Raw genomic sequence first — 12,836 nt, 5'->3', positions numbered from 1 at the left:
TCACGTTGCTTGCCCTTGTGGTTATGGTCTCCCTCCCTCCACTCTCTCTATCTCTCGACTGTAGGGCAATGTTTTCAAATAGCTTTGTCCGACCAGTTGTATTTATTGAATCATCAAGAGAAATTTATCAAAACGGGCTATTGTCTGGTTTTTTGTATTTTAAGTCAATTGTTATAATAGATTGATTCAAATAGCATAGAATATTCTCAAAATAATTGACCCAAAAACAGTGTAAGATGACAATGGAAAATGTGGGCTCTCCCTTTATCGTAGGGACCTGTACATCATATCCCCAAATATATTTGCTTTTTGGCTTGTTTCTCTCTTTTCTCCTAGTATGATAACCATAGTCGGGTTTTGAATTATTTTCTATTTTTGGTTTTAGTTGGGTGTCAAATTTATAATTTTTAAAAAAGGAAGTATGGGTATGGTAAATGTTATATTAAAGATGAATTTTTTTATATATAAAGTCAAAATATAGTTTTTAGAAGTAATATTATCTTTACTTCTATATTAAACTCTTTTTTAATAGTAGAAAATGAATCAAATAGATTCAAAAAAAAAAAAAAAAAAAAGGGGAAAAAAAGAGTGTTTGGCTTTTCAAAATTGGAATATGTTTTGTTCTAGAAAGCTTTTGTTTAACTATCCTTCAAAAAGTTGAAAAAAAAATTTATTTAGTTTTAGCTTGAATATATTTTGTTTTTAAAAATAAAAAAATATTAATAAATTCTATATAAATGTAAGATGACTATAAATTTATTTAGACCGTGTTTGGTAACCGTTTTAGAAAACAGATTTTTGTTTTTCAAACAAAAAAAATATATTTCACAATGAAAAAAAAGAAAACAATTTTCTATCCTTGAAAGTATAAAAACATATTTTTATCCTTAAAAGAAAAAAAATAGTTTTCTATTCTTAAAATAAAAAATATGATATTTTTAAATAACATCTTTGATTATTTTCATTTGTTTTCAGTTGTTTTTTTCAATGATTTTTTTAAAATATAGATAATGATTAAAAATAAAGTACTATATATAAAAAAAGTTATTTTTAAAACATAGAAAATAAGTTTAAAATATTTAAAATTTTCAAATAGACATTTGTTCTATCAAAAATATTTTCAAAACCAAACAAACATAATATTTCATTCTTAAAAATGGATAACATTTAGTGTGTTAACACCACCTTACCAAGAAAAAAAGTTTTCTAATGTTTTCTCATATTTATCTAAGAAGAATGGAGCCAAGCCTAACGTAAAATATGGCCACAATGACATGGGAGGCATTTTTCAAATGAAAGATTTCCCAACTCAAAATCCTAGCAAAATGATTGCCTGGCCATCTCTAGCATAGAAGACCAAAATATGATACGGTTTAGAGGCATTTTCACTTCTTTTTTCTAATAATTGTTCCATTTCTCAACAAACGCACAGAACTTTTTCTATTCACTTTCTCAACTTATGGCATGTCATGGGTCTTTCATTAAGTAACTGACATGAAAATTTTAATATTAGGAATGGCTTATCAGGCATAAAACAGTAACCTAAGCTTAAAAAGGGGATGTTAATTAATCTTGAGAGAGGTGAAAGAGAGCAATGAATGTGAGGAGCGGTCTACAGAAGCAAGAAAGGAATGTGAGGGGAGGTGTTAGAGGAAAGAATAAATGAAGAGTGGTCCTCCTCCTCCTCTTCCTCCGTCTTCAAAGCCTACATGCCCAAAATTATTCGTGAATGTGCCGGAGCCACTGCACGTGCATGGCCAACGAAGCATGAGTAAATGTACATGGCAACATGGGTCTTATTTAATCTACTGAGATGGACATTTGCCTGTTAGTCTGGACTCTAGAGGTTTTGCCATTTTGCCTTTTTGCCTTTCACCTCTCAAGGAGGGCCACACCCATCAGCCCTGGACCCATCACACGATAGGATTTGGATTTTCAGCTACCATTTTGGTATGTCACCCTATTAAAGAGCGTAGTACACATTATGAACCTAATTCTTGATAGTTTAACATGATATAACAGTTTCATCTGATGAGAGGTAATAATTTATTTGTGTCAGGAGATGTTAAAGAGCATGATACATGTCATAAATCCAAATTATGGGAATTTAAATTTTTAGAAAAATTTGGAGTTTTACTCATGGAGTCACTAGGATTAAACTGAGCAGAGGCCATCCATAAAGCAGAGGACGTCAGTCCACTAGTACTTTTTTTTAAGAAAAAGGAAGAATGGGGTGATGGGCATGCATACCTGGAGGACAGCAACTACACATAATGGGAAAAGGCTGATTACTTTTTCTCCCACACACCAAGGTGGTCTGCACAATGGTCTGGCTGATATTGAATCTTCATCCCCAGATGACTAATGTCTTGACTCTGGAGAGTAAGGACATGAAATCTGGAATAATGTATGAGTATCAACGCAAATGGGTCTGCCAAATTATTAAAATGTAATGAATTTATATATGCTTGGGCTTTGAGCCCTGCTTTGACATTTCTAAGACATGGTCTAGAGAAATATGAGTAATATATATATTAAATCTTAAAGTTCCTAGGGCTGGCACACACAGGTACGGTACACAATACAGTTCCCTAATTTATGTGCACCCTGCAAACCCAATTTTCTAGGTGGTGGCGACTTGGGCCACCTTCATTTGCAGAACCTAGATTCCCTTTAATGCCATAGCTTTTGCGTTGAGCCCTCAAAAGAACAAAGAAAATGTTTCCAAAATACCAACTGTAAGATGGCCCCTCAAGCTAACTCTATTTTTGCAAATTTACTTGAACATTCCAAAATGAAATCTTGAATATCATTAGTAGTTAACTGATGTGCTCTATTTTTTTAATGAACTGTTGGTACACCATGGACTGCCCATCGGCTTTAATAAAAGAAAAAAGAAATCATACATTAATTTTGTGATTTGGATGGGATGTATAACAATATTAGCTAGGGGGCCAAAATTCTGATTTAAACAGGTCTTCCCATATCATATCGATTGGAGAAGGCTACTTGGACAAGCCCAAATTAATGTGGATGCTGCAACTTTTCTTGACAACAGCAATCAGAACCGCGACATCCTTGCGATGGTCCATTTGGACCACATCTACATATGGATTGCGTTGTCCATATTAGCCTCTAAACATATGAAGGAAGAGTGTAAGTCTCAAGTTGTTTTTCAAGTGTTTTAACTTGTCTCGGCACACGCATCCAACACGGGGGTTGCCCCCTTGTGTACACAAAATTTATTCTCTTTGATTTTGTTTTTTATTTTTCTCTGCTCAACAATCTTCTCTAGTCATATTCACTACCACCCTTGATGCATTCATACATTTATTTGGAGGAATATTTTTGAATTCGATCTGTACACGTCTCACATACAGAGTACAATACCCAAGACTGAATTCATTAGCTGTTGAATTATGAAGATAGACTACTAATACCCAAATACACTGAGTTTATCTTCGAGGATTGTTGATCTATTTTAAGGATAATGTATTGTCATGTCTCAGCCTATCTCCAATAAGTTTTCAGTTTCTCGTTATGTTATTTGCTTGTGCATTTTGAGTTATTACTCTGTTTGATAACCTTAGAACAACATCTCGATCAGAACAGTGATTATCTAAAACATTTTTTATCCATTTCCATTATAGTTTCAATATGTTGGGATCTGATCAAAATATACAAGTCTTTAAATTTAGTGCCGGTGCATTTGAGGACAAAATTTTCCTCACCAGGCTTGGGCTTGAGATTTATTTCCCAAACTGAGAATGACCTGGCATAAGATCCATGTTTGTGTTGAGAAGAAGCCGAAGCCAAATAAGGAATGAAACCCGTGACCACCCTGAACAGTAACTGTTGCAGTCCGGCCATTGAAGCTGCCGCCCTCTCCCACCACCCTTTGTGATGATCCACGAGTCACGAGAGTCTTTATCTTCAGCTCAGTGAGCCAACGCACATTTTTGCACTATATGTATATTTATCAGAGTTTGTGAAACTTAAGGCGAGATTGGGTTACATTAAAATCCCAATAGTTGTATGTGAGGATGGTTTCAGCCTTGTTCGTTTACTTGCTATATCAGGGATACATAACTTTCAAGACAGCTCAGGAGACTGTCTTGTCCGACAGCCGATGGAAACATACAAATGAGATAGAAATGTGATCAAATAGGGTCGGTGGTGGTGGGGTTATTCCGGGCTTCATCACCATTTGTTCCTGTTGGGGCCGTGACCAATCTCCACTACTCCCGTGACATGGTTTTTCAGATCGGTAGTCACGCTGTCTCATTGTGCACTTACTAACATTGCAATGGTAGGGGACCAAGTGGTTGGACCAACCCATGTAAGGTTGTACCATTTATCTGTCTCAACCCATGTATTTTCCCCCACCAACAAAACAGAAGACCACCCTCTGCATTGTTAGTACACATTTTGATGGAATAAAATCGTTTACATGTTTCCTTTTCTCAAACTTGTCATAATTAAGCATATTATTATTATTTTCTCTTTAACTAAAATAATTTATGGAACCTAGCTACAAAATGATGGGAAACTGCCAGAGTAGGTCTCACTTAGAGCAGAAAGCCTGTGAGGCCTCAGACTTGAAAAAGTAGCGGGTTGAGTCATGTGTAGGGCCTTCGTTCCCCTTTTGAGTTTTTGTCTTACTTACGAATTTGATTTATGACTCTTGGGAAAGGGATGTCTGGGACATCAACGTGGGTTGAAACTTGAAAGCAGTTTGTGCATCGCAGTATGAATTAAAAGCCATTCCTCTAGGCCTTAGAAAAGGGGGCCTCACTCAGGCCTCTTCCTAATGGGCTTAATGCCAGTGAAACAGCTGGCTGGACCAAGATGACCATCAAACCGATCCACCCATTGGCAGTCGCCTTGCCTACATGGATTTCCCTCTTTTTTTTTTTTTTTTCCCTGTCATTTGAGCTGGAGGTGACTTTGCTTTCTAGATTCATTGCTCTACCCACTCACCAACCAGACCCTGAGTACTGTTTTTCTGTGCAACAACAGGAACGAGGATATTCAAACCCTGATTTGACATTTTGATGATAACTTTACGAACAATCCCCACAAACCAGGCTAAGAGTAAATGCAAACTAGAATAGCCTTGCATTTAAAGCGGCACACCAAACAATTTTAATGCTATTTCCAAACATCACCTAATTAAATTGAAAAACCCAGCCGAATATCCAAACAACAAGCAATACCTGCCTTCTTCAACGTGCAAGCATCTTCGTTCTTCTTTTTTTTTCTTTTTGGTAACTTCAAAGCAAAGACTACCAGTTTTGACATAGATTCTTCCCTTTCTTGGATTGTTCTAAACAACACTTTTCTCATGTCTTCATGGCAAACCAAGAAGACAAATGAAAATGTCAGCCTCCAGGCCCCTTTTATTGGTACAACAAGGCTCTACAAATTTCTAGAATTTGGAAAAGCAATTTCTGAATATGAACATCAATTTCCTACCAAAGCAAACTTGGCAGCAGAACTCATCACAAGTTGGAAATGTTAGATAAGGAGAGGAAATCAATCTGCCTCTCCAACTAAGTTATATGAGTTATTCATAAATCATGTTCTTTAATTGTATTTTCAGCAATCACAAACCAAGATTATAAAGTAGATACTGCAATGCTAGTATATTCTATTCTGAGATGGCTTTAGTAAGTTGGCCAAGTTATCAAACGACATAGCAAATTAATGTATTGACACATGCTAATTTTTCATTGCCAACAAAACTATTCTTTGTTAGATGGATGTACTTCTTATATGCTAAGAAACATACTTTGAGAAGCAAAAGAAAATGTTTATTCTGACAATTTCACGTGACCTTCTGGTTATGATTATGACTAGAAGAGAAGCACGTTATTTAAGAAAGGTATGGCAACCCAAAATAGGATGCGGAGTCAATAAATTGTAACCATTCTAACGTTTCGTAAGCCAAGTATATATGGGTATACTTGCGACAAAGCCATGGTTCAGGATGAACAAGACGATGGATAGCATAGCGAAAAAATGGAGGCATCTCAGTGGGCAGAATAACTGGGAGGGCCTATTGGATCCTCTAGACATTGATCTTCGTCGATACATCATTCACTATGGAGAAATGGCTCAAGCAACTTATGACACCTTCAATTCTGAGAAGGCCTCTAGATTTGCTGGAAGTAGCCGCTATGCGAAGAAGGATTTCTTCTCCAAGGTTGGTATAGACATAGGAAATCCATTCAAATATTATGTGACAAAGTACTTGTATGCCACATCAGAAATCCAAGTCCCTGATGGGTTCATATTAAAATCATTATCAAGGGAGGCGTGGAGCAAGGAATCAAACTGGATGGGCTATGTTGCGGTCGCAACAGATGAGGGGAAGGCTGTATTGGGGAGGAGGGACATAGTGATTGCCTGGAGAGGAACAGTGAAGACCCTGGAATGGGTCAATGATTTTGAATTCAATTTAGTTTCAGCTTCAAAAATACTTGGAGAGGCCGGCGGTGAGCCAAAGGTGCACCAAGGCTGGTATTCCATCTACACTTCTGATGATCCACTATCGTCATTCAGTAAGACCAGCGCCAGAGACCAGGTGAGTTTGGACCCAATCATCTGCACCCCTGGTTAATTGGAATTCAGGTCATTATCTTACATTACAAAAGAAAGAAACACACTAGCTTTCCAGGGCAAGTACTTAAAACTGATTTTTCTATATATATTCAGGTTCTGGGCGAGGTTAGAAGGCTGGTGGAAGAGTTCAAGAATGAGGAAATCAGCATAAGCCTCACAGGTCACAGCCTGGGTGCAGCAGTAGCAACGTTGAATGCAGTGGACATAGTTGCCAATGGATTGAACCAGGGCTGTCCAGTCACAGCCGTGGTATTTGCAAGCCCCAGGGTGGGAGACTCAAACTTCCTGAAGCTCTTCTCCGCACTCAAAAATCTTCGAGTTCTACGTGTCCGCAACGCCTCGGATATCATCCCAAACTACCCATTACTAGGCTACTCAGATGTGGGAGAAGAGCTAGGAGTGGACACTCGCAAGTCCAAGTACTTGAAGAGTCCTGGAAACCTGTCAACTTGGCATAACTTGGAGGCACACCTGCATGGAGTCGCAGGAACACAGGGGAGTAGAGGAGGATTCAGGTTGGAAGTTAATCGTGATATCGCACTTGTAAACAAATCTATTGATGCCTTAAACGACGAATATCTGGTTCCGGTTTCATGGAGGTGTGAGAAGAACAAGGGTATGGTTCAGCAGGTGGATGGTTCTTGGAAGCTGATGGATCATGAGGAAGATGATCTTGTGTTTTGAGCAGTGTTTTCAAGTCTGAGATATTACAAGCAGAGTCTGGCTTGGGTTATTTAGGTCATGAAGTGGGAGTTTGGTTGCGATTTTTCCATTAGTTCAAGGGAGCCTGGTGGGTCTGGAAAAGATTACTAGGGTGTAAGCCTATTTTCCCTGGACTTTGGGAAAGGCCAATCAGTGACCAAATCAGTGGATACTGTATTCCAAAAAACTAATAAGTTAGGGAACTCTCTGCATGAAAGACGAGAACTCTTTTTCCACAGGATGTGAAAACTTTGATACATGATGTATTCTGTCATTGAATCTGATTTGAAAAGATATAAAGCTTATTTCATTCGAAAATAGTATCATTACATGATAATCAAATGGAAAATCACTTGCATCACCCATCTGACATGCATGTTAAAAAGATCCAATAATATTTAGGGATTTTAAAGATTTCTGTAATTTAAAAAAATATTTTGAAATTTGGAACAGGTAGATTTGAGAAAAAGTAAATAAATAGCTTCAATACTTAAAACAGAAACTGTCTCTACAATGGATAACTTTTTATTGATGCCTCAAAACATGATGAATTTGAAAATAGTTTTTGAAGGATCATATTGTAAAAAATATTTTTAGAAGTACAATTTTTTTTTTCTTCAAAATCCCTTGGAATATAGGCATGTAAGCAGGATTTTGGAGCGACCCAAATGTGGGTTAGGCCTGAATTTCAATGATCAGGCCAGGCTGGGTTTGGCCCTTGTATCACAGGAAGCGGGACAATGTCCATCTTTAGGCCAGTTGGGGCCATAGTTTTGGATATTACTGAAACGTTAGCCATAGATAAGCCCGCAGTGGCCGAACTAATTCTTTTAGTGGCAAACCCATCATTAGTTAATACAGATATGATGTATTCTTAAAGAATAAAAACATACAATTGATATGATTTAGGGGCCAGACGTGGGCCTAAGGTTGTGCTATCAGGACCGGACCTGGGGTCAACTTTGAGGCCAAGGCTAAGTAACTGAGCACAGCCAAATTTATATTTCAGTATCCAATCTAATCTATGAGCGAGTAAAGTCAAGTGATCATTTGTCACTTGCAGTTGCAGACGCTTATAATTTATGCATTATGTAGTGATAATTTGTCATTACCAATAGAAGCAAAGGCACCTGATTACGTTGAATGGAAATGAGTGATTGAACTTTCATATCACATGTATGTCATTTTGACATTAACCTTTTAACTGATAGAAAGTTTAGGTTATCATCTGGACTCTTTCTTCACTTCGATTTGAACCATTCGAACCTTTACTTGATAGAATTTCACCACCAATAAAGGGGAAAAAAATTCCTCGTCTTTTTCATGGTTGCCTAGGCTTCTTACTCTTATCCATGAAAGTAATTGTTTAAATGAAGAGTCGGACAGAGATGCACGAGTGTGTGTGACTTTGAGCTTCTGACCTTTTCTTGGGGTTTCATCTGTCATTGAATCATTTACATACAGATAATGGCCATAGGTGACACTGATGATAGCGCACTTGGACAAAAACCAGGTGATGTAGAACTGATCAGGAAGAAAAGATGCCAATGTGAAGGTTTCTTATTGGTAATACAATGATAGCTTCTTAGAAAATTAATATGAATTTGATTAGGAGACGTTTGAACTCCTCTCCAATATTCCAAAGCATCCCTTGGGATGTTCATACGTTCAACCCTCCCTACCATATTTTCAATCCATTTTCATATTTTTAAAGGATTTTTTGGTAAGTTTAATTTTGAAAAATTTATTCAAAATGTTCTCCTAGGGTTTTGATATAAAAATAACAATTTCCAAGTTGAAAAATAAGCTCACGAATCTATCCATCTTTTTGCCCTAGTAGCAATTTTGAAAGAAATTTTTACAAAAGAAAGGTACAATGTCTGCTAGCCTCAACATAGGTTGAGATATCTGTTAAGAAATATGTGGTGCTCCATCAGAAACATGAAAAATTATACAGGGTGATTTGTTGGGAATAGATGCTTCTAGATTAACTAAACTTATATATAATATCTTTTATCTTTAATGGATTTTATTATTATTGTATGAGATGTCGTTTTCTATATATATATATATATATATATATATATTCTAAGAGACTTCATAGGTGTTTCTTCTACATAAATATGAAGTTCTTATATGTACTTGAATTTTTATATTTATTAATTGGATCATTAAATATTTTAAATCATAAAATTAATGAATTAAATAAATTACTTAGACCATCTATTAGATAGTTTCATCATCAATAACATTGTTTGATGCATTGTATTAGATCAATGCTCTCTCTTTTTTTTTTTTCACATAGAATGCAAATTAGAAACCTATGAAACTTACATAGGTATTTAAACAAATGACAATTAATTAATTATACTCTTGTCGTTCCTATTGATGAGCACTAGCATGGCTTGCAGTTGATACGATAAGCCAACCTAACAAGGATGATAATCTAAGTGATACAATCCACACCATGAAATTGAGAAACTTGTGGATTAAGAATGACTTCAAAATCGTCTAAAAACAGATTTGTATGAAACCGTGATTCGTTGCTTATATGGAAGCAAAAATCTTGGTATAATGAAAACGCTGCAATTAATTATGGAATGATTGATTGATAAGTCGAAGGAGAATGTCATGGAAATCTTTCTGATAAATTCAGAGAGTTCTAAAAAAACCAAAAAGAATTTTCTCTCACAAAATTATGAATAAAATTTTTCAATAAGTTGATGACTATTTAAATACAAAGAGGTCCACAAATTTGGCAATTAGAAAATCCTCAAATATTTTGCTTAGGATTCATAGATAGTTAGAAAAGGGAAACTAAAATATCCTAAGTTGGATTTTGAAAATTAAATCCACTATTTCCTAAAATCATACCTATCCCAAAGTAAAAAGGAAACAAGAGAATTTCTAATTTATTACTTCCTCATAAAATTCAAAAATCAAAATATAATAATAAATAAGAAAGGTAATTTAGCAATCTTAAAAGATTGCTTTAGATTCTCCTTGATAAGTCAAAAATTGGGTAATCACTAATTTAGGAAACTTCATTCAATCCTAATTTGTAAGCTGATCTCTTTGAGGGATTCTTTTAGATTATTCAAAGCTTGAATCATGAAAATCTAACCTTGTGGAACATATAGAGCCTCTTTCTTGGGCCTCCATGAATTCACCTCAACCCAAATGTTTTGAATTAGTCAATTGAGAGTTTCTTTGAACTTTTTAGCTTGATCCTTTATAACTGGACCAACTAGAAATTGAATAGGATTTGCATTCTATTTGTTAGTTGTGCCCTCATCACTAAGTATCTTTTGAAGATGACAATTTAAGAACATAAAGAAAGAATTGAAGAGATCATCTTTGGACTAGGTCTCCCATACATATAGGTGGAAAAATGATTGATTTTTAATAATTAAAGCCCAAAATTGACCATATCCAAGTGTTACAAGTGGAAACATAGCTTTGATGGTATTACAAGAGAAAACCCATAGAAGATTCATTTCTTATTATTTGCTCGTCATAGAGGAGATGTATGGGAGGTTGGAGGCAAACGGGAACAAAACATGAAAAATGGTGTAACTAATGCTAGCTCATCCCTCATAACCAAAACAACTAAAATATAACTAATCAACTCTAATTAGTAAAGTAAACTATCTTAATACTCCCCCTCAAGATGGAGAATGTATGTTATGAACTCTCATCTTGCCTAATAGGTGAGTAAACTATGTTGGGAAAAGGGCCTTTGTAAGCAAGTTTGCAATTTGATGCTGAGATGGTAGTGTCTTCAAAATGCCCTTTTGAATTTGTTCACGTATTAGATGACAGTCTATCCCAATATGCTTCGTGCGCTCATGAAACATGAGATTTGCTGCAATGTGTAATGCTGCTTGATTATCACATAATAATAAGGCTGGTTGCGGATGTTCAATATACATATCCTTGAGTAGAGATAACAACTACATCAACTCATAAGTAACGTTAGCCATGGACCAATATTTTGCTTTGGAAGAAGAGTGTGATATGGTCTACTGTTTCTTGAATTTTCAAGAAACTAGAGACTCTCCTATAAAAATGCAAAAACCACTAATCAATTGACGTGTGTTTAGGCAAGCAACCTAATTTGCATCAACAAAAGATTTGAGCTGAACACGAGACACTATGCTGAAAAATAAGCCTTAGCCAACTAGTTACTTAATATACTCTAGAACATGATAAACGACTTGAAGGTGAGGAACTCAAGGATTAGCTAGGAACTGACTTGAATGATTTACTGAATAAGATAAATCTGATCTAGTGATTGAAAGATATAAAAGCTTTCCACTCATCTTTCTGTACCTAAGAGTGTCATCAAGCAAATCACCATCTTCTTGATCAAACAACTTCAAGTTTGGATCTATTGGAGTCTTTCGAGTTTTTCACCCAAAATATCCAGCCTCAAACAAAAGTTCTAGAGCATAGTGATGCCGACTAATCGGAATTCCTTTAGAAGACCTGACAACTTCAAAACCTAAAAAATATTTTAGATTTCCCAAGTCTTTGAGTCTAACATATTATTTAGAAAAAACCTTTAAACTGTCCACTTCTTACTAAGTGTTACTGACAATGATAATATATGCATGTCATCAACGCACCTTGATGAATAATCAACTGTCAGAGGCAGATTGCTTAAAACCTGTGGCAAGGAGCACACCAGAAAACTTGGAAAACCACCATTGTGATGCTTGTTTCAGACCATATGCCGATTTGTGCAAACGACAAACAACATTTGGAGGTAAAGGCTCCCTCTCATGGTGATAACAAGGAGGAAGAGACATATAATCTTCCTCATGTAGTGTGACCCCATGCAAGAAGGCGTCATTAACATTAAGCCGAGTAAGAACCTTTATCCATCTAGAGATATCAAAATGAAATATATGAAAGCTCATCTTTTCTAAAAGTGCTAGGTCAAGTTTGCAATAGTACACAACTTGTTAGAGACATGGACTGCCTAACAACAATTACTCAAACAATCAAATAAATTAACAAAGCAAACGCATCAAGCCTAACACATTGAAACTAAATGGTTTTTCTGTGTGAAGATATATATCTTTTTTGGGAAGGTCCTTATCCGATATTTTGGAAGAGGAAATGAGATATAAACTTGATGAAATTAAGTTCATACACGTAATGCATGTGAATGCATGTGAGAATCCATGTACTTTGCCTTCGTTCCAAAGCATTGACCTTGAGTCTTTGATTGAGGAAGCATTGACAATCGGGTATATGCATATATGTGTGGATATTTGATCCTTATTTTGGGTCATATGAGAATCCCCAAATCTCATGCATGATGAAACGCGTTAACTAATTTGGATGTGCATGTATATAGAATGAGTGGTGCTTGTTGGAGAGAGAGAGAGAGAGAGAGAAAAAGAGAAGAAGAAGAAGAATAAGAAAGGAAGAAAAATGGCCACCTCATATGGGCCATTTTGAGGTTTCAATTTTGTGTTAATTAATGTGGACCCAATTGTTGG

General features: G+C 35.9%; 1 protein-coding gene across 1 annotated transcript; it reads left to right on the top strand.

Annotated features, from left to right (window-relative positions):
* The first annotated feature begins 5,800 nt into the window (after window positions 1-5,800).
* On the top strand, window positions 5,801-7,644 carry LOC100242927 (phospholipase A1-IIgamma). The gene is made up of 2 exons (XM_002266946.4): window positions 5,801-6,586; window positions 6,718-7,644. Exons 1-2 carry the CDS (start codon window positions 5,957-5,959, stop codon window positions 7,306-7,308), a joined length of 1,221 nt encoding a protein of 406 aa, XP_002266982.2. The 5' UTR covers window positions 5,801-5,956; the 3' UTR covers window positions 7,309-7,644.
* Window positions 7,645-12,836: the final 5,192 nt, after the last annotated feature.

This window comes from Vitis vinifera, chromosome 10 (assembly GCF_030704535.1).
Source record: "Vitis vinifera cultivar Pinot Noir 40024 chromosome 10, ASM3070453v1".
Classification (NCBI taxonomy): domain Eukaryota; kingdom Viridiplantae; phylum Streptophyta; class Magnoliopsida; order Vitales; family Vitaceae; genus Vitis; species Vitis vinifera.
This window is presented reverse-complemented; position numbering and strand designations above follow the sequence as displayed.

Bases quoted from the DNA above. Each gene is read 5' to 3' on its own strand.
- LOC100242927 (XM_002266946.4), top strand. From the start codon at position 5,957: ATGGGTATACTTGCGACAAAGCCATGGTTCAGGATGAACAAGACGATG. The intron at 6,587-6,717 runs GTGAGTTTGGAC...ATATATATTCAG, and splicing joins AGACCAGCGCCAGAGACCAG to GTTCTGGGCGAGGTTAGAAG.